Genomic DNA, 26,086 nt, shown 5'->3' with positions numbered 1-26,086 from the left:
CTTCGTAAAACAAAAGATGTTGTATTCCGGGTAGGGATTCTCTTTAATACTGGATTTGCTACGTCGATGTAATCTTATCAAGACTTTTGTATGTGGTAAATTTGAGTGCTGCGGGTCAGGTGTACCGTGGTACCATAGTATTAGAGTCTCTATTGGAACAAGGTCCCTCTAGTAGTATGACTACTATGGATAACCGAGTGGGAGGAGGGACAAGGCGGGGTGGCTGCAACGTATTGTATTAACTATCGTAGTTCGGTGTCAAGGTCTCACTTTATTGTGGTGGGTGCTATTGCCCACCGGGCAGTGCCTGCCACACCAGCACATCATGTGATCCCCAAGCACCTTCTACCTGGACTGAACCCAGATATTCTCAACAGTCTCTACCATATTTTCAGCGCACAATGTCAGTCACCAGGGAGTGTAAAGTGGTATTCCCACTTATTCTAAATGGCGCAATATAAGTCCAGGATCTGAATTTCCAATCTTTGTACACTCACTCTGTCAACCTGCTAATTTTTCTACAGTATGGCACGGCAATGTCATGGTTTCTCAGGACAGTAGGGTGGAAAGGGTTGGTAAAGTTTTCGTCAAGACTATGTAATCTATGGTTTTTTCAGTTTGGTATATCAATAGCTGCTCATGCTACATATAGAGTATTATCCAACTACTTGGAGTCGCGGTGATTAATGACGTTGAGGGTGCGAACTAAGATAAGCTGAGTCGGATAGCTGTCTGGGCAAACGCGCATGAGTTGAGCAAGCTTACTGATATCTGTCTTACAGTACCCTACACTTCACCAAGCTGTAGAACTATATTATGTATCTCGACAGCATCAATTAAATCTTTCTAACATATCATACACCCACACTACACCCTCCCCTCCTCAAGACCGCGGCTCCTTCGCCCCAATATCCCCACTCTCCCTGGCCCAACTTTCCTTCCCCTCACTCGGCCACACAACCCCCCTATCCTTATCCTGCCCCGCCGCCCACTTCTTCAGCGTCTCCAACTCAACCTTATCCAACGCGCCCTTATGCGTAGCCTCCAGCTTCACCCGCGGAACTTCGCCGCCATTATCCGCCGCCTTCTTCCAGGTTGAGGCATCGAGACAGTAGCGTTGGTCGGGGCCTACGCCCGCTTTGCGCAGATCGGTGCCGTTGGATGAGGCGAGGTCGAGGAAGGAGTTTGTGAGTATGGCTGCGATGGGGTTCCTGTCTGTACACATTCCGGCGTGGATGGAGGAAGGGAGGGAGAATGGGGCGGAGGCTTCCGATGAGTGCTTGTGGAGGGGTGCGTCGAGGACTGTATGGGGGATTAGTATGGGTTGGGTCGTTGTTCGGGAAGATGGTGATGGCTTGCCGTTCCTTTGCTTCACGTCCATCAGTCCTTGCATGTTCTTGGCCGACATTTTGAAATTAGTGGTGTTGGCTGATGTGCTGGATTGAGGTTCGTGGACGGTTGGTTATTGTAGTGACTTGGTAGCTGAAAGAAAATCTTGAAGAGATGCAGAATGCGACGAGATTTTGAATGAGAACTCCATTTGAAGCTTTTGACTCTCTTTTTGCTAAGTCGAGCTACGAGCGAACAATGATGCCTTCATGACCTCCCGCACATCTCTGACGCGCTTCCATGATTTCGCTGACGTCAAGACCAATGCCACAAGCGTGCTAGGAATACATATGTAAACCACTGGTCCAAGCATCTCTAAAAAACAAAAAGGCTTTCCAACGCTGTATGATTCCACGTTTCCAACTCTTCAGATCACAGTTCTGGTGTCATGTCGAAGAGGGACCTCCCACGCACCCTCCAACCCCAATACCACGCTAATCCCCATCCGCCACAAGCCCCCCAACCCCTGCATATCACCAATATCCTGCGACGGAGCATCCCGTACCCCAACTACTCTCACCGCCGCACCGTCATATCACAACACGTACTTCGCCCCAAAGTCTGCATAGTACAGCACACACCGCGTGACATGGCAAAAGGGCAAGAAAACTAAATGGCCGCGCAACACACCGCTTGGCACACACGACCAACCCTCTGCACTAGGCTGTTAGAAGTCGGCGTTGTCCAAACGCCGACATGCCGACAGAAATCATCTGGCCACGACTTTTGGTCCACGAGTAGCACACATTCATTTCCACCGCACATTGCGTCCCATGGATCCGCGATGCAGGTTTTCATGGTTTGGTAAATGAAGCGGGGGTATGAGATGGAGTCTGCAGCCCTGTCTGTGTGGTTTGGGGAAAGAGTGTTTTTGGATAATAATGGAGAACCATGCGTCATCGTCACCGTTACCAAACACCTGCTCCTTTCGCCTCCCCTGGTGCTGTTTCCCCAAACGACCGGTGTTAGTGCCAGAGGGTAGGTAAAGAGAAAGGGCAGGGCAAGACAAGCCAGGGTTGGAGGGAAGGGAAGAGCCTAACGCTACCACTCCAGCGGCGCGCGCTCACCTTCTTTGCCGAGTCCAACCCATGTCACGTACATATCCGCTCCGCTTTGGGCTACCCACACCACCCACCTAGCTTTTGGCACACACTCTCCACATCTGCAAGCAAAGCGGCAAGGGACCTTTGGCTATTGGGAGATTAGTGACATCTCTTGCCCAAAAGTTAAAGTTTGGCACCATCTCCTGTGAGATGTGGATACCACGACGGGCTAACCGGTGATTACTTACTCCTCTCCACTGCTGTCTGCCCCCATCCGCCCCCCTTTCCCATTCGTATAGTGCACCCTGGCGGAAACTAGAACCAAGCTTTCATCTTGCCGGCGAGTCAAGCCCAAGAGGCAAGGGAAGATGTGACGTCAAGTCCCGTTTCCCACTCCTGCCCCTGTCGCGGGCGATGTTTCAGAAAAGTCGTGATATTGCGCACAGAATATGTGCCTAGTGCTGCTTTTTCACGTGCGGGAAAACGTAGAGCACAGGATAAAACAGCGTGCTTACGTCGGGAACGCACGACATGTCGGCTGGGGAATTATCTTTGCTTGTAGCGGCCAAGCTGAGGGGAACACACACATCTGCGCCCCCGCGGAAAAATGAATATCAGACGAAGAAGAAAAATTAGTCTTGGCACAAAAGGATCACATGCAACGGGCGGTGACAAGAGAGGCTTCGTTCTCGTGATGCAGAAACAAAATGAATGGCATGGCTAATACATGCATGTCCGTTACAATGGCAACTCGGAAGAAGCTGTGAAAGCAAATATTAGGGCGAGATGACTTGCATGCAGTATGTCAGACTAGAGCTGCGTGTGTGTGTTACATGCGTATTGATTTGACGTTGCCGATAGCTGCAGTCTAGTCTAGAGCCTCTTGTGGCCGTGGAGATGCGGGGGAACCTGCAAGATAGATGGATACTGATCACCGTAGTGGTTGCATGAACCATGTCAATCAGCAGCTCAGCTTTTCCGGTAAATGGCAATGGGCGTGCAGACGATTGGCCGAGTGAAAGGCTAGGTACTGCAGACTATACAGGCCCCGCTCATGATGGGTGTAACGATTAATCGTTCGATGAATGATGAGTGTTTATCCATGCTTTCACTTTGCTCTATACGCTAGAAGGATGATACGATAGTCCGCCCAATGCGCTTACCTCATCTACCTCGAAACCCAAGCGCCCGGAGTACTCCAAAATCTCCACCTCCGCTGTATAGCACGGCCCACAGATTATGTCAAGGATCGAGCTGTGTCTAGCTCACCGGAACCTTTGCATGGTACGATATGGCAAGGATACATGCCGCTTCTAGCCTTGCAGCCTTTGCCGAATCTCGGCAACGACGTTCCTGATGCGTGGCTCCTTGACCTTCTGCTCGGCACGGGTAATCGCGTCGCCTATCTGAAGGATGTCCCTACCAGCCTCACAGAAATCGGGCCCTAAACACAACAAGGTACCAGTAGCGACGAGTGCACGGTATACAGCCTCGGAGTCAGTGGCCGTAGTGAGTATTTTCGATAAATCGTCAAGTAGTGATAGTGCACGGTCGGCATTGTTCTCGGAGTTGAGAAGAACCGAATAATTGATGTACAGCGTAGTGAGTGCGATGATCAAATTCCGGTTCGGCGACGCCAGGAACGGCGATACCAAGGGATGAATGGTATCAAACTCTGTACTGGCAAGTAGTCTTCCCTTTTCAGTCTGGAGCAGATTGCTGAGACACCGTATGGCCATCATTGTGTTGTTTGGCGGAGACGACTCCGTAAACACCCCTGATTCAAGAAGGTTTGGTAGCAGATTCTGTTCTGGCGAGACCAGGAAAGCTGCTGGTCCTTCAAAGGCAAGGACTAGACGTAGGAGATCAAGAGCGGGTAAACGCTTATCTGCTGGCCACTGTGTTGCAGCTTTGACAAGGAGCTGGACACCAGTAATGTCGATGCCTTTGCCATTGCCTTTCTCCAACGCGGTGACGGTTGCGTTCAACTGCTCAACATCTGGCGGGTTCAGCGAGATGCCCTTCTGTCCGTCCTTGACTAGGGCTTCATTGAACTCTGTAAGCTTCTTGAAGATAATCTTGTGGTTTCCAGTTGTGATTGGGAGATATTCTTTTTGCGGGAGTATCTTGGCAGCTGGAGGCGCGGGCGGAGGCTGAGCCGAGACCTGGTTAGCGTCACCAGGACGGTACCGTGCATCTGAACCCCATGGATCCGCCCCCTGCGCGGTGCTTTGACCTAGTGTTGCACCTTGTGTGTTCTGGACAATGAAGTTGGCGACTTGATCGAGATATGTCAATGGTAGTTCGTTGTCTTCGATGAATTTGCGCGCTGTTTCGTAGTGGTTTTGATTCAGATTGTAAGGCAGCTTCAGCGGGGGCTTGCCATCTTCAATGTCAACATCAAATACATAGTCGTACTCTTTGCCAGCATGTGAAATCTTGCGTCCGCCGCTGCCAGCTGAGTCAACGACGGTGCCGACATTCACCCATTGGCTCGCGCCTGCCGACCATTGATATGCCGACACGTTGCCGTTCATCTCCTTGATCATTTGCACTTGACCTTCCTTGGTGCCTGATCGCTGTGTAAGGAACTCTGGACCAGGCAGTTGCTCCTTGTTAATGTCACCCACCGTCTGCTGTGGTATCGAGGATCCCTTGACATCGTCGTTAAATTGCTGAATCTCGGATTCGGCAGCATAGCGGCTTTGATCACGAGTAAAGATGCGTGCGAGCTTATCGCTAGCGCCAGTAACGATGTCGCCGTTCTCATTGCATACAGCCACGGTCCATACTGAGATTGCCGGATGTGTGATGGTCTGTATGCATTGGTTGTTCTCCCATATCCGCACCGTGCGGTCTTCGCCAGAGCTCACTAAACCGCCGTTGGGGAGCACGGCTAGTGAGTATATGAAGTTCTCATGGCCATGTAGCTCTGCCACCTGCTGTCCATTAAGTGTCCATAATCGAATGACTGCATCATTACCCGCTGATGCAAACTGGGCGCCAGAGGGGTGACCCGGAGGTAATCGGCAGAGAGCGCGAACAACCTCGGGCGCCTGGATCGAGCGTACAGGCGATGCCGAACCTGATATGTTGTATATGCGAATCTGTTTGTCGGCACAACCCGTGATGACCGTGTTGCTGTCGTAGGCAAGGACAGCCCATACAGACGCAGAGTGACCCTGCAGAACTGTAGACTCGCCCCACTTTCCTACTTGCCATAACCGTGCCTCCATGTCCCAGCTGCCGCTGACAATGTATTTTCCGTCCTCGCTCACATCCAGAGCGCACACGTTATTGCCATGGCCTATGAGAAGTGCGTCTGCGTCGTCGTCGAGGTTCTTGGTCGGCTTCCGTACGTCAATGATTTGGTCTTTGCCACCTGATACGACCAGGCCTTCGGGAAAGGAAGACGAGGGTGGGACAATGGCGAGCGAGTTGACGAATTCCCTGCCATGGGTCTTGATGGTGCTTTCCCATGTTGGCGGCTTTGTTGACTGCTGTGTCCAGGCTCGTACGGTAAAGTCTCGCGATGCAGAGACAACCGAGGACGGCGAAGGGAATGCGACACTGCGGACCTAGAGCAGGGATCAGTGTGAATCGTGCCGAGTGCAGTAGTCAAATTTAGAGCATAAGAAAAGTACCTACATCATCCTCGTGACCACGCAGAGTGGCTGATAGTTTGAAGTCGGCCATGGTCGAGTGGTACGCGGGGTTGCTTGCTCAATGGCGGGGGAGCTGAGTAGTGGGCGAAGAGAAGGAAATACACACTAGAGAGAAAGTATATTCTCACCCATACGATGTGAGTGAAAGGGCTTCGGCTGCCTTGCGATCGAATTCTTGCCTGGACCGAGTGGTCGCGGTGACTCCTGCCGTAGAGCTTTACTGCGTCGACCGTCGACGTCAGGCTTTCGCGAGTGGCCGACCGCCGACGCAGCCATGTCATTTGCCATTATGTCAGCCAGACCCCCACATGAGACACACGTGACATGAATTTTGTCATCACTCCAGCCTCACCCAAGCATGTGCCTACTTCTACCACTCGTCTGAGCCTTGGCAATTATCTCTGACACTTTACTAGACATGGCATGAACAAGAGCAAGTCGATGGTAAGCTCCCACAGCGGCTATCCACGTGGATTAGCTTGCGGCTGACAGAGTATTTGATGTTCTGTACGGTACCAATGGCACGGGCCGCCTTGTTTCCTGGTTCAGCTATGGCTTGCCACCAAGACGTCCATGGATCTGGACATCTGGACCAAGACGGATCTTACGATGTCCTCACACGTCCAGACCGTCTGGCTGGGACGTGGCTGCAGATTACGTCGCGATCGAGCAACACGGTACTGGAACGGCGCAGGCATGTTCCAAGCGCGGTCAACGCCATCGATGGCCTTCTAGGCGCACGCTGATACGAATGCGGGGTTAGTATTGTGTATACTGGCGCCATTGTAGGCCGCTGCGGCTGTAAGGGGTGAGCTGAGCGTACGCCCTCATGTCGCAGTCGTGGTATGTGTAAACCCTAGGATCGCCTTCGGAGACGAATGAATTCGAAACCGGGGTAGCAAACTTTACGCAATGCATAATTCCTTTATCTCTTCTTGAGACGGAATAGATGCAGCGCCGTTTGCAGTTACCCTGAGCGAGCACGGTATTGGACATCGACTCAGTATGGCGTCTGCATCTCCGGGGACCCGTCGCTAACGAAGGCCAATGGTCAGAAGCGCAGCGGGTCCTGCATTTCCACCCACGCACCGATGCTGCTGCTGCCAAACGTCAAGGTCTTGGTGGACCAGCTCCGTGGTGCAGCAACCGCTGAAGGTTTCCAGTTCACAGGACGTACATACAGCACGACCGTCACTTCCTGGAACGTGTCCGCCCTCGACGGAGCGCGGCAGTCGGGTTTCGCCGACGCTCTGGCCTCGCTGGCGCCAGCCAGGACCAGCGGTAGCAAGTAAATCAACTGCACAGCTAGAACAAGAACAAGAGGCGCAGTCTGCGTTAGGCCTCGTCACTTGACCGGGCTCTATGGCTCTAGCTGCCTTGTTCCGCCGCGCTGTTCGCGGTCATGTTCCCTGCAGCCAAAATTGCCCTCGCAACTCGCCATGTCGGCCTCGCGTTGCAACCTGCAGCTCCGCTAGAGCACCGGCCTCACGCGTGACATAGCTGGCCCTGTTGCGCACGAGACGCTTGGGAAAGGCCGCCCCGTACGGGCCTAGTCCTGCGGGCGCTCGCGCCGAAGCCAAGCCATCGATTGCTCTTGACGAAGCGTTGCGTGTCATCTTGCATTGTGGGCCGCAAACTGCACGAAGGGTATACCCTGTGACTCGCCTAGACGCCGTCTATGCAACGGCCCAGTCACCGAACTGAATGCGTCGTGGAGGGAGGACGCGTGCCCTGGCTGCAAACGACGGCCAGAAGCCTACAAGAGGACCATAGCCCCTCCTACACCAAACTGCTCTTCTTGCACAAGTCAACCCAAATTCAATATACCCCAGCGCATTTACCCCATTGTCTCGATCGGCTCGGCCCCCGTCTACTGGTATCGACTTTGGTACCCTTGCATCAGCCCTACAGTTCCTCGGGTCTCGAGCTGCCCCTGTGATCGTAACCCGACCCCTACGTACCGTACAAAGCTCGCCAGACCCGTTGGCTATATTTCTTTTGACACCAATCTGCTCTGGATCTTGAGCGAGCATTTGCTTCAAGAAGGCTGTCCCCGCCTGTTTCAAACCCATAAAGCACATCAAGAACCCCAATCACACTTGACATACACAACTCAATACACACTCTCACACATACACAATGGACGCACCAATGATCGAACTTAGGTCGGCCCTTGCCTCGTAAGTCTCATCATTCTTTTCATACAACTTCCGCTAAGTCCATCAGACTGTTCGAACAAGGCCAATACTCAGATCTGACCATTGTTTGTGGAACAAAAAGATACCAGGTGCATCGTGTACTTCTCGCGACAAGATCCACCTTCTTCCAGGGCGCCTGCCGAAGTGGGTTCAGGGAAGCTGAGACTGGAGTCATCAACCTCAGTGAAGATGACGCTGAGGCTGTAGAGCACATGATCCACTGTAAGCAGCCATCAGATGAGCGTTTCTCCCTGCATGTGCTAACTTGTCTAGATTTCTACCACATGGACTATCTCACCAAAAAGCCACTCTCACGCCGCTCATCTCAACGATCCAACCGACCAGCGTCACTACAAGCATCACACCTTGCCACCAGACGGAACACGCCGAAGAAGTTGAACCTTACCGCCGTTGAAGATCCGCTCATGGCGCTCGTAGCGGCGGCTAACAACGCAATGCCGATGACCCCTCCGCCAGAGCAGAACACGTTCCAGAACATGGACGCATCTATCAAGATGCCCGATTCGCCGATGGTCGATGATTTCCTCCAGGATGACGATATTGAGAGCATCCACTCCGAGCAGGAATTCGACGTTGAGACGACGCATCTCGTCACACATGCGAAGGTCTACGCCATCGCTGAGAAGTACGTACCACCATTTTTACCCTCATTGCTTTTCATTTGTTCGCATCCTGGTCTGCTGCGGTTGCTTTCATCTGCACTTGCAGATTCACTGGTCTTGGCTATGACGAGGTGCATCGCGGCGTTCCCAAACGCCGACATCCCCCGCTATCTGCGTCACCACCACGACCCACATTACCAATGGCAACGCTTAATGCACGTCCCCTTGTCGAGTAGCACGCAGCGCTCTTTTTTTCTGCGTACAAATCCAAGTCCGACCAATTGTTGCCTCATGCAGACAGGCCATGTGCACTTTTGACACCGACCGCGTCAGCATATCACTAGCTTTTTATGCGGCTGCTACCATACATTGCCTAGTTTGGAACATGAATGCTAACAACTATCACAGGTATGGGATTGCGGGCCTGAAAGCGCTGGCACGGAGTAAATTTGCCGACCAGATTGAGCTGCACCTCAACAGCGTCGAGTTCCCAGAGGCATGCCAGGAAGCATACGAATCTACCTTCCACACTGATCGTGGTCTACGAGACATCATCGTCCAGACCTTCCGCGCCAACCCAAGCCTGTCCCTGCGACCTGACGTCGAGATGGTGGTTCGCGAGACGCCTGGTCTTGCCTTTGAGCTCTTTCGCATGGCCAGCGGTCTTCCCGTCTTTTCTTGAGTGGATCGGCTATCGTTCACGGGCTTGGCTTTGAGAAGCCACCGTCACCGCCCGATCTCCGACCGAATCTCCAACGCCCAAGGTGCAGATGCATGCATACCGCCATGCTCTTTCCATGGCGTCGTAAGCTCAAGTTTGCAAAAACAACGCGCGTCCCATATGGAGATTGCTTCGGGAGGCTTACCAGTAGTACCTCACTTCCAACGTGCATGCACTACATGCTGTTTGGGCCTATGAGAATTTCTCCAATCCAAGCCAAAACGTTTCACAACGGCCACAATTGACCACCAAGGCATTGTGGGGTCAGCATGTCTCACAAGCCGCGCAGCCGTGCATAGTGGCTGCATCCCGCCCACATAAGCTGATCGTACACTGATCGGCCGGGTCCTTCCTCGTCCCACAAAGCAGATCTTCTCTGCGCCAGGTTCTTTTCTCTTTGGTGGTTCTTCCAGTACTTTTAGCGATCTCACGCAGCGGGTCTCAACATATTTTCGGTAGCTTTATGTATCAATCTATCACATTTTTTACATGCACTCTCTCATTTAGCCCTAAAACATTCATTTCAAGTCTCCGTGCGCTATTATTCAAGTGAATACATTCATGTCGTCTGAAGAGACTTTCAAAATCATAATTGACATTATACAGCATCTGCCAAAACCTTATCTCCCCCACCATCACCGACATCATTTTCCTTTTCACACCTTGGTTCCTTCCTGCCCTTCCCCGCAAAAACTATACACTTAGCCTACAAAACTCGCACTCCGCCCTCCGCCCTCCGTACTCATCACTACGATACCTAGCTTCGGACATCGGCGTGGTGTGTCCGTCTTGGCAATTCCTTTCTTTCCCCGTCCCCCAACGCTTTGATACCCCGCGCATTGATACTCCGGCATTTCGTGCGGGCAAAGCAAATGTCATCGTATCGAGATGATAGATAAGCGTGCGTTTTGTTGTCTAGCACGGTCAACCGTTTTGTTGCCGGACACCGATATTACCGACGCCGTTGGGGTTGGGGCTAGAAAAAGATGAAGGGAGCGGGATGTGGTTGGGGCAGTGGGTATGTCACCATGTCACTCTATGATAAGACGGGTAGTAGGGGTTGAGTCGATGGGTGGGCTGGGTTGTGAAAATTTCGGATTCCGGCGCGGATTACGTGAGATGTTGGTGGAGGACGAAGGTTGGGGGTTAGTTCTCAGCCTCGGGGAACGTAATATTGAGGTGGTGGGTTATGTGAGATGATGGTGGTGTGAGGCTGTTATCTCGCTGTATTGATAATTTCGTGGCTGGCTGCGCTCAGGAAATGTGGTCGCTATCTAGGGAGCATGCTCAGGTGTGATTATCTTCTTCTGCTTGCGCTGCAGCCAGGCGGCGTGATGTCTGTTTCCGCATCCGACACACCTGCGTCTACCTGCAGCCGTGGTTGGGTGGGTAATTTTATCGGGGGCTATGGCAATTCCGTTGATACCGTCGTGGGCTGCACGCGATATCGAACCTCCCGTCGCCTTCCTCCGCGCGGCTTTCATCTCGATTGCCCATCAATTATATCGACTCCACTCCGATATGATTGCAGCCCACTATGTAGTGTAGGACCGAATCCTGCGTCTGCGATGCTCGTCCAGGTTGACTTCGGGATGACCACCGGTTACGTGTTCCGACGGGTATCTTGTTGGATAGGTGTTTCGGGATACACAGGCAAAGTCCGTACGGCCCAGTACTGCCCTGCATATGGCACGGCCGTTCCTCGGGAAGGTCTAAGGGTCGGTTGAACCCTGGATATTGAGATAGAGCGTCTTCGATGGACTGATGGCTCTCCTCTCGCCGAAATTTCCCTCCATATTCGCGATGATTCTGTTCTGTTCTGTACATGTAGGTATCTATACTGACAATTGTTGACGTCTACCGTTTTGTGGGTCTCCTCGTGTTAAACTGGGGTCAAGAGTGCTTGTTTCTGTTCGGCCGCCAGGGGTCCTGGTAGCGTCCAAGAAGCTAACATTAATCCTCCGCCAGTCCGGCCAGGCTAAAGGATGCCTTCCTCCACTCCATGCTTCTTTTCATCTGCTAATATCTCTAGAGTGCTAAAACCGCATGGATGTAGTCTTGTCGCATCGTTTCAGTTTTCTGCGCCCGGATCTTGGTGAAATATCGTTTTCATTTGTCGGAAGCATCCCAGATTCCCATAGAGTCAGGAAGAATGGTACCGACGGTTTCCAGCTGCGGGGAATTGATTCTGTTATAAGACGGTGTTTGGCTATGGGGATCCGATATGCCCTAGTCGTTAGCGTGGTTCGCGCTTACGTGCTGCATGTAATTCCCGAAGCCGAACAACTTCATATCTTGAACTTCGCACGTTTAGACAGACCTAGCGGATTTATTGTTCATGTTATGTTGTAAGGGAGTTGAGGAAAACTGTATTAGGTTATCGAGCTCGACTCAGCGGTTTAGTTCGGCGCTATCCGAATCTGGGTACGGGTACGCGGGGAGTTGCGGAGGTCAAGCTACGGCTAACTTAGTTGGGTTACGACAATTGTTGGCTCCACTGTTCATCATCCCGCAGTTATACCGAAGTAAACAAAACAATGTAGCTTACCGAACTTCCCCTACAATGGTCCCCAAATAATCGGTTGCAACTCACACTTCTGGATCCACCCCACACTTTCCGTAAACCCGTGATAATGGTATCCACGTGCCCGCCTCATATCCTCAGGTAAGTCAATACTAGCGGAACCCCGTTGCTTAGTGACATGGCCACTCGCGTGCGCACATGTACACTTATGTGGTACTAAGATTCTTTAGGGCTTACAAGAATGGCGACTTCACGGACTTGGTCATTAGCTGCGGCGGATCGGAATTCGCAGTTCATTCTGTTGTCGTAGGCTCAGCTTGCGAATTCTTTGCCAAAAGTCTTAAGTTCCCTGGAAAGGTAGGGCGTGGTTGTGATGCGTTCCACCCTCATTTTCTAACGCTGCGATAGGAAGCGGAGAAAAGGCGTATTGATTTGCAAGAAGATGACCCGGAGATGATACGCCGACTGGTGGCTTACCTCTACGTGGGCGACTATGACCCTTCTCATGAAGTTGGTATCAAAGCTTTCGGCAACATTAAACAGCACAAAAGCGATACAGAAGCTGCCCTAACTTATCATCCACGTAATCTGCAACTCAAGGATGCTGAACATCTAAAGTGCGCATGCCTTGCACCAAATTTAACCAAGATCGAGCAGCTTGTGTTTAGCATCGGCACGCCTGAGCTAGCTCTCACTTCCAGCATTGGCGAAACAATATGCAAGGGCATTCAAGTCAAGGAGCCACTCACCATCCATGCAACAATGTACGCACTTGCCGACAAGTATCAAGTTGCGGGTCTTGGCGGTGTCGCCAAAGCCAAGTTCGAAGAGACGCTCCATCACCACTCTAATTCCGTGGACTTCATCAACGCCGTTCAGATCGCCTACAGTAGCACTCCGGATTCAAATCGTGGTCTCAGAGATACCGTAGTAAGAGCTTTCCGGGTACACTTCCAAGTCAACGTGGCAGAGATACCAGGCCTCGAGGCAAAACTAGAGACTATCGACAAGCTTTCCTTCCTGCTTATCAAGTCCTGGCCTAAGAAGACGGAGCCTGCACAATCTGGGTATGCGGGCCTGTTCGGTAGCAGTGCTAGTTCTGAACGGAAATCTGCCACGCCAGTTCCTAGCTTGTTCGGAACCATGCCCAGGCCGCCTGTCACTGGCGGCCTTGCAGCTTCAGCCCCCCTTTTTACAGCATCTACTACAAATACCCGATAAGATAGTCTTGTGGCGGATTGTCCTAGGCCCTGCACGTAGCTTACCGCATGCGTTCTATCGGCAGGTATCGTTCTACGTTGGGGTATATGTACAGTTACTTCCATACAGATAGTCGTCGAGCTGAGCAGTAAGCTCGCTAGTATTGCCTGCTTAATATATTTTTGGGGACCATATACATGTTGCATTCTAGGTCCACCTTCCAAGTAGCACCTGCATTCTTCCTACCATCCACCCTGGTTCCCCATCGCAACCGCCTTACAATCTTTGCATGCAACGTACTTTCTACCGCATGCGATGAGCCTGCCGTGTTTGAATGTACAGATATCAAGCCCTCATCATGGTTTTCTTCTCTTCTTCTCTTATCCACCGCTCACGCACAAATCATCAACGTGACATTTGGCCCCACTGTTCCCATCATCAATTTTTGGCGCCTTGCTGAATCACGTATAACTTATACTCATCTTTCGGAGCAAGAATACCAAGACAGAGAAGAATGTTGTTGTCACACGAGAATGCGGAAGTCATCTCACCGCACGCTTCACTGCTTGCGTGGTTTCGGAGTTCTCCAGCTGCTGCCGCCGAGGACGAAGAATCACAATGCGGCCTCTTCAGCGATACAGACGAAGTGAAGCATCCAATCGAGCCAGTCTCGTCTCGCAAAGACCATTGCATTGCCAAGTATGTTGTCGCCTTCTGCTGCGTCTGGTCCGCCTTCTCCATCCTCATCCTTGTAAGGCTCGGAATCTACTTTGCTGTCGATCTCGCTTTCAGCCACTATGGTATGGGCACCGGCATGGCGCAGTGGGTACTGGATACGCACCAGTTTCCATCGAGCAAATCGTATGGGGTGAGTCACCTACCAAAACAACTTTGTTTAGAATACATCGCTAATAAACGCTTACCGTAGATGCAATTTTGTCTCGATCTGCCTCAACGCGATGCACCTAGCCAAAAAACTTGGCATTACATGGTGCCGGGCATCAATGACCACTGCGCAACCGACACCATCGCCTTCATTGTAGACTCCTCAGAAACCTGGAAGATTCACTCGGACGATTACCTCACGCTGGGGTATGACGTGAGACACGAGGATCGACAAGTACGGGCTCTAAGGGCTCTGGCTGCTGAAGAGAATGTTCGGGCTTAGGAGCTGGGCGACGATCTTGCGGAGGAAGGGCAGTTGGAACATCTGATATGAGACATCATCTTTGAAAGCTGTCATGGTTTGGTAGGGTGTTAGATTAAGGATTGTCTTCCATTATGTATCATACATCGATTGCTCATCTGTTATCTTCGTGAACCAATCTCTATGCCTTTCATCTTTTTCGGTTTCCTTCTTCTTCTCCGGGTTGACATAGTGACGCCTCGTGCTTTATACAAAACCTATCAGAAGAGCTACCAAGAGACATATTCTGGGATGATTTCGTATGTAAAACGGCGTCTTTTTTAGGCGAAACATTCTTCGGTCCATTTCTCGGTATCTCTATATACATCTACAACCGCGATGTTGATAGCGTCGTAGAAACATACGCTGACCCTCATTTCTACCAAACTCGGGGATTACGATAGGCCGGATAGGTGGAATTACACAGAACTAAATAAATAAGTGTTGGTAGGGCTGTAGCACTAGTGCTGAAAGGGAATAACGATAACTAGGAATGCATTCTGTTCGGTGATGGTTCTGATTAATTGTCTTGCGAAGGGGAACTATGGAAGAGCTAGATATAGGAGGTCTAGTCTGAGCGCTGCTCGGACGCCGCGATCAGTGCGCCTGTCCGCGTGACTGATATCAGTGCGCCTGCTCGCGTGGCCGAGATTAGTGCGGCCGATCGCGTGGCTGAGATGTCGTTGATATCTGTGATCCGACAATAAGGGTATTAAAGAGAATCCAAATCAAAGATGGTACAGTTCTCAATTAGTATCCACGTACTGAGCAATCCTAATTGCCAAAACTACTACAGGGTTTTCCTTCTTCTATCCTATCTCATCTCTCTAACGCGGTATTGAGCACACAATGGTGCTTGAATCGACTCATACTCATTACATTAACATTAACATTACGTAGCTTCGAAGTATGGGTATACGCTGAGACCAGAGTCGAAAAATCTCGGAAGAGCTCTCTTCAAAATCATGTAATCGACGGTTCTTCGGTTCAGTACGGGGTAAAAATTGCTCGTGGTTCTCGTCAACTCACGATGTACTACTGGTCGGCCTCTGGTGTCATTTTTTACATGCAAGTTGTTGAGGAATTTTACCACTCGAGTGACATAGGGGTCCCAGTCCTTTGACCATGTACCGTCGTACCAGGACGGGTGCTCGTCGTATTTTCGATATCCCACAGCCACATAGTAAGGACGATGGCGCTGCTCGTCCCATACGTCCCACTCCGCATACATTTCCGGATAACTATCTCCTCGGATACTTTGACACCCCAGTAATATACCCTCAAAGTCTGGAAATGCGTCTGAGTCAACGTCTTTATCAAACTCATCAAGCCATCCAAATACTCGGGTAGTTGGATGTTGTATTGAAAGCGTCCTGAGAGTGCCTGGGAGAAGCATAAAGGGATGAGAAGAAGCTGGATGTGGGGCGCCATTGGAACACAACCCAAAGTCATGACCAAGGAGAAGATCCTGGGTTATGTTAAGGATTTTCAGCTTGCTGAAAGCTGCGAGGGTAGTGATAGGTTTAAGATAGTCGAGAAAGGTGTGGCCACGATTGCCGAAGGGTTCGAGATCCAGTGTAGTGATCGATGCTGAAATTGATACCAGACGGGATATAAGGTTATCCATGTACCCATGTCCTGGCTCGACGAGTATCTCTATATCTCGGATCCCGTTGTAGTCGATGTTTGTCAAGAGGATGCTTAACGTCTCGAGACAAGGGAAGTTCTCCGGCGAGATGAACTGTGGACTAACAGTCCCGCGAAGATTTCCTTCGCCACGATAAGTCACATAAGTTGGTACGTCGAGATAAAGAGATCGAACGGTCGACCTTTTCGTATGGAAGTCACCGATCACCTTCCAGCTATGCTGAGATGGGCAAAAGGAGTCCCGCGCTATGTTTAATCTTTGCAAACTTGGCAGAATGCACCAATTTGTGGAAAGACGGGATCCAAAGAACTCGAGATTCTCAATCTTTCTCAGGCCTCGTAGCTCCGAAAGGTCCAGGTAAGTGTCCTGTTCTGTTGGTCTACCGAACAGACAATCCATCACATTTCGCTCATATCGACTGCCATCCCAAGGAGATGGCGAGAATCCCGAAATCTGCTTGTACAGGACTTCGATAGTAAGTGTCTTTAAGTTGGGTAGTGATGCAATGATGAGTCCACCACAAGCATGACTACTACCAGACCTCAAGCGGTAGATCCAGTTTTTGACCCTGGTCGCCCAGCATGCGTGCGTCTTTCCCACTTCCCGAATGGCCTCAAATGCTTTCAGACTCTCATCCGGTAACCAGTTTTGATACTCAGAACTATAGCCTGATTCGGTGGTTATAGAGAGCGATTGTACTCTGGACGCAAGATCAGGTCGGCAAATCAGCGTGCGAGCGAAGCAAAATACCCGTCTGGTAATCGGAAAGTAGTAATTCGAATACGGCTTATCAAGCGCAGGACGAGTATAGACCATCTCTTCAGTTATGCGTCGCAACTTCTTGGAAGTGCGAACGATATTGAGAAGATCGTACTTTTCCACGGATTTGATGATGTTGACGAGCAACTCTTCTGGAAGATCACATAATCCTGCGACTCCTGGGTTATATAGCTTAGGTTTTCGCACGGCTTGAATTTTAGGCGACCAATCATGAAATTGTATTGTAGTTGTAAGACTCCTTTGTTCGGGAGTTCGAGCTACCGGAAGTGTCAAGTCAGCGGGCTCATGATTTCGGATGCTGATGCAGGTTGGTGGAGGTTGATGGGTTGGAAGCTGAGCCAAATTACACCTCAATATAGAACGGAGTTTTTTAGAGCTCAAGCTAGTGTAAAGATGTGTGGATTTTTGTCGGGGGTTGCGGTGCCGCTGAATGGTGCCAAAAGCTCGGGGTTTCGCTTTGGCGGGGACCATGACTGGGGTTCTCTTCGATCGCGAATTTGCTGCGTCCATGTAATCATTTGAGGACTTTTGGATGCGGTAGTTTTGAGAGGCGATATCATGGGGCCTCATACAATACACTGTTGGCGAAAACGGGGGACTATATAGAGCCAATATCGTGGAAGAAATGGGAGTCAGAAACAAGGTCATTTGAAATGGTCTGAAATCTAGATACCAAGCAGTCTGATTTAGTATCGTGCGTACACAACGCCGTGTGAAGAAGTTGAGTGTAGAAGATTCCTGGTAGTATCGCGAGGCAAGTGTAAGAAAACTCAAAAGAGCTCTTTTATAAGCCATTTAATCGACGGTTCTCAATTGGGAATGCCAAGAACGGGTACCACAGTACTGTAGAGGGGATAGAAAATCTCCGTGCGTACCCGAATAACTCCATCTCCACTATACCCCATAACAAATATTGCAAGTATGGTAGCGAGAGTCACTAAACACTCACCTCTTGATCAGAAGCTCGGGTAGGTGACAATATCAATCACCTCGCAATCAATAAGCTAAATTCCACGACGAATCATTTTTCCCCTACTTCATGAATTATAAGGTGTCTGCTAGTAGCGCTGTTTATGATCTTTGCAAACCGGCAATGATCACCCTTGTACGCCCTACTAACACTATTTCTATTCTACAATTGGTTGTCAATTACGACCTCCACCACTATTTCTACGTTTTGTCTCATATTTTCTAACCCAACCCTCAAAAGTTCGCCCATTCTAAAGACTGCCTCGTCTACGTTATCTCCCTCTTAAGAGTACACCTGTCAACTCTGCAGGTAGATTGTAGACATCCCAAAATGCTCATCTCAAATAAATTCTTCAGACAACAATCTTCCAGATCTTCGTTCGTATGCAGATTGCAAGCACATGATCCAGATTGCGACCCTGGTAGCATCGCCTGCATGTCTATTTCAAGTATAAGACTTCTCAAACCAGTACACTTCGATACCGGCACTTCCGGATAGAACTCGCCGGGAAATTCGACATCCCCATACCGTTTCATGTCGCGGAAAGTGAGCATGTGAATGCACTAGAAGCCTTTGTTGAGCTGCGACAAAAGCTTTCGAAGGCGTAGTGTGGACGCACTGGCGGATTCTTGACAACGATGAGTGTACGATCGAGATAGATGAGTACTCCTTCGCGCCGAAGTTGCTTATTGAAATAACATATACTGTGTAGGGCCTGTGGTGATAATACCACATGTGATGTACGCGAGTATCTGGTGATAAGCAGCCGCGTGGGTAGATCATACATGACGATGCAGAAGATGTTATCGCGTAGTTCGCGTGTGAGGGCGAGGAAATAGCGAAAGCTAGTACAGGGGCAGTGCATGTTGCAAATTACTAGTAATCTCACCAGTAGGGCTCATATGTGATCGATACAAGGGAGGCGTTTGTGGAAAGATGTTGGGGATACTGAACAATCAATTTTACAAAAATCTATGAGAGAATGAAGATTTACGCCTCGGCGTCCGGTATTTGAATAAGACTCCTGTTCTAGCAACGAAAAACCGTGCTGATTTGCTATCACCCCTGGTCATAATTGATCAAATTCATCCATTGTATACCCCCTCCCATTTTCCTATATCAGATCCTCTTCTTTACTCTCCGGTCGCTGCGCAAGGACTTCCTTAATCCGTTCTTCTAATTGGGTACGCTGTGGTGTCTTCCTCGCATTTGGGTACGTATAATGACTGCCTGTCGACTATGTTTGTTTAGCTGTGTGTCTTTGGAAAAGAGAAAATGACGAATACCTGTGCGTATGCCTCATCCATCATCTCGACTTGCCAAGCCAAATCCTCGACTTCATCAGAAGGCCAATCCTCCTGACGTATAAGATACTCAATGCCCATCTCGACTACTTTCACCTCTGACTTGTTGTTTCTGAAGAATTGGTATGTCGGTAACACCATTTCTACAAAGTTGAGCCAGATCCGAAAGTGCTCAATATACATCGCCTCCCTGCGATCGAATGGTGATACAATGACCAGCGTGATTTTGGGTTTTTTCGCAAACGAACTCTTCTCAATGAAAGTAATTTCACGACGGTATTTGTCGTATACTCCCTGCTCTTCCCGTGGGTAGTCTTCCTCCGGTTGTCCAGGCCCATCCACATCATCATCATTTTCCCAACCAGCATCTTCGAGAAAGTCGTCACATCGAATGTAGATCACGATGTTTTTTCACCCAGTCTCTTGGAACGTACCCGCATGGGAACGGGGTGTCGATGAACGTCCTCATCAAACGAGCATCTCGGAAATGCAGAACATTCTCTCCTAGATATAACTGCCTGATCTCTTTGGCGGTAACATCGCCAAAATACTCTTTGTTGAAGATGTACCGGTTCCGAATTTCCTCCATTCTTTCCTTGGCGCGCTCCATTCTTTCTTCATAAGATTCCACACAAGGCTCTGGCTCATCAGGGTCCACCGATGTCACCAGTTTGTAGGGGTCATGGTTTTGATAAAAGCCATGGATAAAGTCGGGTATGTGAACACCAGCCTCTTCATGACATAGACACTCGTAGATCGCAAAACGCAATTCTGCAGCGCCTCCGAGCACCTTTTGTATGCCATCCGCGAGTTTCCTGAGATCATCCCATTCGCACTGGAGAATCCGGGCATCAAGCTTTCTACATTGCGTCAGAAATGGTCTTTTCCGCGCCATGGGTTCGTACTTATTGAGCTGCTTCACCTCATCTTCTAGGTCCGCCAATTTTTCATATGCGTCTGCGTTGCCATCAAAGTCAACGTTGTCACCATTAAGCCTAGCTCTAATATTCTCAGTTTTCTCTATGTTCTCGTTGAGTTTCTTATATCACCTAATCCTTGTCAGCAATGGCAAAGCTCGCGCATTTGCGGCGGCGCCTCTTACCATCGAAGCTCTAGTCACGCAGCCCGTGTAGCTCGCGATCGGTGATCTATGTGGGAACTCTCTGACACGTGCGCCATCTGTTAGTTGGCCAAAGTCTTAGAGTCATTGCTGAATTCCAAAGCTACGACTTCGCGACAGAGGAAGAGAAAGGAGATGGCGACGTGGGGCCCTGACCCGTTATAGAACCTCCAAGAAACGGGATCACAGGCAGCCTAACCTGAAAGCGGCTAGTGGATGAGGTACCCCGATCGAAGATCAACCCCACCAACAACACAATAATCACTATCAACAACTGCTACAACAGCGAGACTGTATTTTATAGCGTTACTTTTGAAAGCTTAATTAACGTATCCGTTGCGCGACAGAAAATTCGAAGGCACTTCTGCCTTTCCTTGTCATATATCGGCTCCTTGCCGACTTCTCTCGCAAAAGAGCCGATCGGGGCGAAACAGAGTGGTGCGGATCGATGCATCGGGAGTACTGCCATCAGCGTCTCTAATCACAACAGACAAGTCGGCACAGGTGTTCGGATAAATTTGATTCATTAAGTAAACAGATTAATCGGAGCCTCGACAGAATTTCTATGTCAAGGAACTACTCCTAGCCGTCCATTACCCATCACATCATGATGAGCTCTTAAGCAGGGGGAGAAGTGGGTACAGGGACGCCAGGGGGACAATGCCTATTCAATGGGTCAGGGCGATACGCAAGAATGATTTAATATGGGAAGTGCTTACCAGTGGTCATTGTGTGGCTCGCAGGCCTCAGCGGGGGCCGCAGGAGCAGCGGCGGCCGAAGAGGTTGCAGAAGCTTTGGTGGGAGTCGCGGACGCAGCCGAAGAACTTGTGGCAGCAGGGGCGGGTGACTCCTTTGGCTTGTAAGTGCCGGAGCACCCAATGCCAGGGACAGCGATGTCGTGGGCATAAGCTTCAAGAGCAAAGTACTGGAGAGCATCGCTGTCTCTTACGGCGAAAGTGGCATTGTTCTTGGCGAGATTCATAACACCAGGGTATTTTTCACCACTTTCGCCGATGTAGTGCTCCACGACACCTTCGCCGACAGATGGAACGTGGAGGAGACGATGAACGAGGTCGGAAGCCCAGAAGTAGTTTGTGGGACCGTTCGCGACATTGTAGCCATGCATGCACATGGCCTCAAGTGGCTTGCGAATCTCATATGATAGGTCGCAGATGACTGTCTCTTGTGAGGCATTTGAGCCACGCCAGTGACCGGCCCAGCCTATTGTAAGTTAGTCATCACAATCAAGTTCTGGACGCTCGAATACCACACACCTGATTGACCACAGTTGCCATCAATGTTGTCGCAGCGGAACAAGATATCGGCTTTGTCACCATCCGCGAGCTTAGTGTACCAGCCGATTGGTTCGCCTGTAGGAGCGTTGCCAAAGTACTTGGTATAGATCTCTGAAGAGTTACCCCATCGTAGAATGTGATCCCGGGCGTGGCTAACGATGGTAATGGCCTCGTTCAAGCCCTTTTGTAGCATCGTGCGCTGAGTAGCGTTGCAGGAAGCGTGAATGGGGAAGTTCTGAACTGCACCAGCATTCCATGTTGTAGCTACAGGAGTGGCTGCAACAGGCGCTGCGGTCGTCAAGCCATTCTGTCGAGGAACGATAGGCCCAGCGATGGCCGCAGAAGCTCCAAAGAGCATCAAAGCAGAGAGACGAGCAACCATTTTGAGATTAAAGAGATGGACTGTAACGAAGTGCCAAGGTTGCAGATGCAAATCGGTGTTTAGGGAGTTCCCGAGAAGTTGGATGCTGGGTTCAAATATTTGGAGACGAGGTGTATGCTCTTTATATCCCAGGAACAAGGCTATCACCTCTCCAACAAAAGCGGACCTTGATAACAAGCGTCATATTCAGCTGTCCAGATCCCACGTGGAATACACCATTTGTCAAACAGGTCTACTTATGGCTAGTGTATTTCCGTTAGGACAATGTTGGAGAAGGTCCCTCTACTCCGTCGGATGCACGTACCACGTGGTAGCTTGGCGGATGATAAAACTGGGCTGGAGAATATATTTCCCCACTCCGAGGATTGGTTACTGTGCATCTAAGTACCATGATGGACACCCGAGGCTGGAAAATTCTTACACACAAGTAACCAGACGGCAGGAGGTATACCTACGTTGGGTAAGGTCATCGGCATTACTGCGGGGGTCCTAGGATGCCGAAGGTTCCTTCTGGATTGGTATGTCACTTTGAGTACCGAGAACACGACCTCGGGACGCTGAAAATGCGAACGTCGATTATGCAGACGGCAGGAGTTGTGTTATGCTGTGAATAACTCACCTGCACCCTGACATGAGAGCAAGGTAAGTATTCCAGGGTAAAATCACATAATGCCCTTCTAAACAGAGTAATCGTATAGGTAGATGTATAGACACTCTCAGCTCTTGAAAGCTGTGTGATGGAGGATGCCGAAGATATTCCGGGTCGACTACTCCATCACCAGGGCACACCGGACATCCCGATGATCCATCGCCAAGTCTTCCGCCACCACCAAAATGGTGCTCTCCCGCCCGCTACTACATGCATAGCCAAGACTTCAACCAAAAAGTAAACTGCCATGTCTGGTTCGACGAGCATTCCGGAGTGGGTACATGCCAAGGTAAATCACTCATCACGGTGCTCATGCCAAGAGCTCACTTGACGCTTATTGTGGAAGGAAGCGTGGGAAGGAAAAGCTCTTCACAGTTTCGTGCCGGCCTGTATCCATCGTGGTATATTGCGCCGGTCGGTTGGGAGGATGGAAGCGTGTACTCAATATATGAAGACGGTTCCGCTGTCACTCCAACAGCCGAACATTGCACTTCTACGGTACGACCATCCTGAAAGGGAACAGTGAGCCATCCAAACCCAAACTGCTCGGTACCAAACGATAGCATCCGACTAGTCACACTTCGCACTTGTATATCGCACGCGTGCATATATCAAGTTCACACGTCGCTTCGCTTATCTTACATACTCACTAAGCCTGGATCATGCGTTCAGCTATGCTGTCTACGCTACCTACCGCGGCAGTGCTGCTTGCAGCCTTTGTGGCAGCTCAAACCCCAGCAATGACCCCTGCACCTACTCCAGCCACCACATCATTCGTTCCAACCCTCACAGCCGTCTCGGAATGTCACCCACACAGTACAGTTCTGTAAGTATACAGTCTCTCTTCGGAAGAAAGCTGAGAGCTAACTAGTGTAGGTGGTGCATGGCTGGTACCGAAGAGTACCAGGTCGTAGGACCTACCAAAACTGAAGAGTTCCAAGCACAGTATACGGACTGTCACACACATGGCTCCGAGACGTTAGTATACATATCAGAAGTACTGAGCCCCGACTAACATACTTAGGTTTTGTGTCGATGAGGCTGGTGAAGACGTTCAAGTTCTTACCGAAGCTGCGGAAGCAGCTCCAGAACCAAAGCCATCATCAGGTGGCAAGAAAGACTGCCACTTCCACGCCGGCGTCGAGCACTGCGTCGGTGGCGATGAGGGTTCGTCTGCTGCAGCATCGTCGGGTGGCAAGAAAGACTGCCACTTCCATGCCGACGTCGAGCACTGCGTGGGTGGAGATGAGGAATCGAATTGCGATGCCACTCAGCGAGACTACAATATCGGTCTACGAGTCGGTCTCCTCTTTGTCATCCTTGTCACCAGCGCCATTGGTGTCTTCACCCCTGTGTTGACCAGGAAGTTCAATCTCGTCGGAGATAACAACATCATCTTCGTTGTCTTGAAGCAGTTCGGAACTGGCATCGTCATCTCCACCGCATTCATTCACCTTTTCACCCATGCAGATCTCATGTTCGGGAACAGTTGTCTGGGTGAGCTGAAGTACGAAGGAACAACCGCCGCCATCTTCATGGCCGGTCTTTTCTTGTCGTTCCTGATCGACTATCTCGGTGCGCGCTTTGTGCAGTGGCGCCAGGGCAAGCAGGTCGGCGGTAACGCTGATGTCTCCACTGTCAGAAGCAACGACAAGTCCAGCAACACATCTACCTCGGCACCTGCTGATCCTGAATCCAACCACAGCCATGCTCATGGCTCCGCACGCGCTTTGACGCCAATGGAAGCGAAGATTAACGTCATGAACCTCGAGGCTGGTATCATCTTCCATTCAATCCGTAAGTTCACTCTTTGGCATAAACTAGAATCAAACTAACATGTTACTAGTCATTGGTATTACACTCGTAGTGTCAGGTGACTCTTTCTTCATCACACTATTTATTGTCATTCTCTTCCATCAGATGTTTGAAGGCATCGCGCTGGGAACCTGCATTGCCGAGCTTCCTCCTGCTGCTGCCGGTACACTACAAAAACTCCTCATGGCCGGTCTTTTTGCGCTCATTACACCGCTCGGTATGGCAATCGGCATCGGCGTGCTTAACCAGTTCAACGGAAATGACCCCAGCACCATCGTTGCCATCGGAACGCTCGACGCGCTTTCCGCTGGTATCCTGGCGTGGGTTGGTATTGTAGAGATGTTGGCGAGGGACTGGATGAGTGGAAATTTGCTGCATGCTGGTCCGCTCAGGACTTCGTTGGCAATGTTTGCGCTCATTTGCGGGTTGGTGCTCATGAGTGTACTGGGCAAGTGGGCTTGAATGAATACCGCTAGTCATACCCGGAGGTTTACTGTGCAGAGATTGGGCTGCAGATTTAGACTAGATCGTTCTCCAGTTTATTAATGTACTTGTATCCCCTACGTTTATGCTTGGAAGTGATCGATCATTCCGTTATGGTACCCTTCATGCTTTGCTTTCCATAACTATCCCAAATCCCCAGTTGCCAATGTCCGTCGGTCTCCCTTTCCCCTTCCTTCGTAGCAGTTTTTTCTAGTAGAATTCGATACGGCTCATCCACATATAGTGGGCTCATAGCGCGATAGGAGATCGACTTGGGCACCGCCTCTGTGTCTCCGCTCTTACTGGTGTCTCTCCAAAAGTCCAGCATGTTGACCAGGTTCAGGGGGCCATGAACAACAGCATTCCTATGACCCTCTACCTCTCTGCACCACTCAGGCAGGTAATGTATCTTATGACCATTGAATGTCAATGCTGAAAAGCGAAATAAAGAAATCGGTGTCTGACAAAAGTCTCTTTGGTTTGACCCAATCGGTAGAGGCTTTTCTGGCGGTCTTGGGGGCGCTTTCACTGGGTTTTCCGGAGTAAGTTCGCGCTGGAACACCCAGTTACGTTGATCCGTTAATGCGATGCCGTGGTCGTTTGAGAAGGTCTTCTCGACCCCCACAACTAACATCTCGCCACCGTTCTTCAAAGACTTTGGCTCCGCGCTCAACAGCTTCGTCGTCTCTTTCACTTCCTGTCCGACTCTCAACAACGCGGTTCGATCTTGTTTCCATGTCAATTCGCCCCCTGCCCACATCCTTCTTGTATAAGGGCTCAAGGGATTTACCGTCCTATCTGTGCCATCTAGACCCAATTCAGACTCAATAATTGAGGGCGTGAAGTAGACGAGATGATAGCCTGGTGGGACTGGCGTGCCGTTTGGTGAAGGATTGAAAGATGAGGGAGTGTGATTCAACGTGATACTTAGCAGTTGAAGCTGATTTGCATCGAGGACTTGTTTACGTATCGAGATGGGCCCATTCTGAAAGCGGGTGAGGAGCTCGCTGCATGCCTCAGATGCCGAAGCTTGCCTACGGCATGCTGATGTGAAAAGGCGGCAGTTGAGATATCGTGACATGGCACCGTAT

At 50.3% G+C, this 26,086-nt stretch overlaps 11 protein-coding genes across 11 annotated transcripts; 5 read left to right on the top strand and 6 right to left on the bottom strand.

Moving 5' to 3' along the window:
* Window positions 1-883: 883 nt before the first annotated feature.
* On the bottom strand, window positions 884-1,408 carry PtrM4_026860 (uncharacterized protein; the record flags this gene model as incomplete). The annotated part of the gene is made up of 1 exon (XM_001932402.1): window positions 884-1,408. The coding sequence occupies one exon, from the start codon at window positions 1,406-1,408 to the stop codon at window positions 884-886; it is 525 nt and encodes a 174-aa protein (XP_001932437.1).
* A 2,337-nt stretch (window positions 1,409-3,745) lies between these two features.
* On the bottom strand, window positions 3,746-6,128 carry PtrM4_026850 (WD40 repeat protein; the record flags this gene model as incomplete). The annotated part of the gene is made up of 2 exons (XM_001932401.2): window positions 3,746-6,010; window positions 6,081-6,128. 2 exons carry the CDS (start codon window positions 6,126-6,128, stop codon window positions 3,746-3,748), a joined length of 2,313 nt encoding a protein of 770 aa, XP_001932436.1.
* A 1,060-nt stretch (window positions 6,129-7,188) lies between these two features.
* Window positions 7,189-7,389, top strand: PtrM4_026840 (uncharacterized protein; the record flags this gene model as incomplete). The annotated part of the gene is made up of 1 exon (XM_001932400.2): window positions 7,189-7,389. The coding sequence occupies one exon, from the start codon at window positions 7,189-7,191 to the stop codon at window positions 7,387-7,389; it is 201 nt and encodes a 66-aa protein (XP_001932435.2).
* Window positions 7,390-8,248: 859 nt separating this feature from the next.
* PtrM4_026830 (uncharacterized protein) lies at window positions 8,249-9,600 on the top strand (the record flags this gene model as incomplete). The annotated part of the gene is made up of 4 exons (XM_001932399.2): window positions 8,249-8,277; window positions 8,324-8,517; window positions 8,569-8,941; window positions 9,327-9,600. The coding sequence occupies 4 exons, from the start codon at window positions 8,249-8,251 to the stop codon at window positions 9,598-9,600; spliced, it is 870 nt and encodes a 289-aa protein (XP_001932434.2).
* A 2,672-nt stretch (window positions 9,601-12,272) lies between these two features.
* PtrM4_026820 (uncharacterized protein) lies at window positions 12,273-13,384 on the top strand (the record flags this gene model as incomplete). Its single annotated transcript, XM_001932397.2, has 3 exons — window positions 12,273-12,304; window positions 12,394-12,520; window positions 12,572-13,384. 3 exons carry the CDS (start codon window positions 12,273-12,275, stop codon window positions 13,382-13,384), a joined length of 972 nt encoding a protein of 323 aa, XP_001932432.1.
* Window positions 13,385-13,877: 493 nt separating this feature from the next.
* On the top strand, window positions 13,878-14,531 carry PtrM4_026810 (uncharacterized protein; the record flags this gene model as incomplete). Its single annotated transcript, XM_066103736.1, has 2 exons — window positions 13,878-14,231; window positions 14,292-14,531. 2 exons carry the CDS (start codon window positions 13,878-13,880, stop codon window positions 14,529-14,531), a joined length of 594 nt encoding a protein of 197 aa, XP_065965938.1.
* Window positions 14,532-15,441: 910 nt separating this feature from the next.
* Window positions 15,442-17,448, bottom strand: PtrM4_026800 (uncharacterized protein; the record flags this gene model as incomplete). The annotated part of the gene is made up of 1 exon (XM_001932396.2): window positions 15,442-17,448. The coding sequence occupies one exon, from the start codon at window positions 17,446-17,448 to the stop codon at window positions 15,442-15,444; it is 2,007 nt and encodes a 668-aa protein (XP_001932431.1).
* A 1,613-nt stretch (window positions 17,449-19,061) lies between these two features.
* On the bottom strand, window positions 19,062-19,392 carry PtrM4_026790 (uncharacterized protein; the record flags this gene model as incomplete). Its single annotated transcript, XM_066103735.1, has 2 exons — window positions 19,062-19,184; window positions 19,234-19,392. 2 exons carry the CDS (start codon window positions 19,390-19,392, stop codon window positions 19,062-19,064), a joined length of 282 nt encoding a protein of 93 aa, XP_065965937.1.
* Window positions 19,393-20,989: 1,597 nt separating this feature from the next.
* On the bottom strand, window positions 20,990-22,048 carry PtrM4_026780 (major allergen Asp f 2 precursor; the record flags this gene model as incomplete). Its single annotated transcript, XM_001932395.2, has 3 exons — window positions 20,990-21,035; window positions 21,091-21,592; window positions 21,646-22,048. 3 exons carry the CDS (start codon window positions 22,046-22,048, stop codon window positions 20,990-20,992), a joined length of 951 nt encoding a protein of 316 aa, XP_001932430.2.
* A 1,311-nt stretch (window positions 22,049-23,359) lies between these two features.
* PtrM4_026770 (zinc-iron transporter protein) lies at window positions 23,360-24,974 on the top strand (the record flags this gene model as incomplete). The annotated part of the gene is made up of 4 exons (XM_001932394.2): window positions 23,360-23,523; window positions 23,574-23,675; window positions 23,722-24,494; window positions 24,544-24,974. The coding sequence occupies 4 exons, from the start codon at window positions 23,360-23,362 to the stop codon at window positions 24,972-24,974; spliced, it is 1,470 nt and encodes a 489-aa protein (XP_001932429.2).
* Window positions 24,975-25,098: 124 nt separating this feature from the next.
* On the bottom strand, window positions 25,099-26,076 carry PtrM4_026760 (uncharacterized protein; the record flags this gene model as incomplete). Its single annotated transcript, XM_001932393.1, has 1 exon — window positions 25,099-26,076. One exon carries the CDS (start codon window positions 26,074-26,076, stop codon window positions 25,099-25,101), a length of 978 nt encoding a protein of 325 aa, XP_001932428.1.
* Between the last annotated feature and the right edge of the window lie 10 nt (window positions 26,077-26,086).

The sequence above is a fragment of the Pyrenophora tritici-repentis genome, chromosome 1 (genome assembly GCF_003171515.1).
Source record: "Pyrenophora tritici-repentis strain M4 chromosome 1, whole genome shotgun sequence".
NCBI lineage: Eukaryota > Fungi > Ascomycota > Dothideomycetes > Pleosporales > Pleosporaceae > Pyrenophora > Pyrenophora tritici-repentis.
Note: the sequence above shows the minus strand (reverse complement) of the source record. Positions and strands in the feature narration are given on the sequence as shown.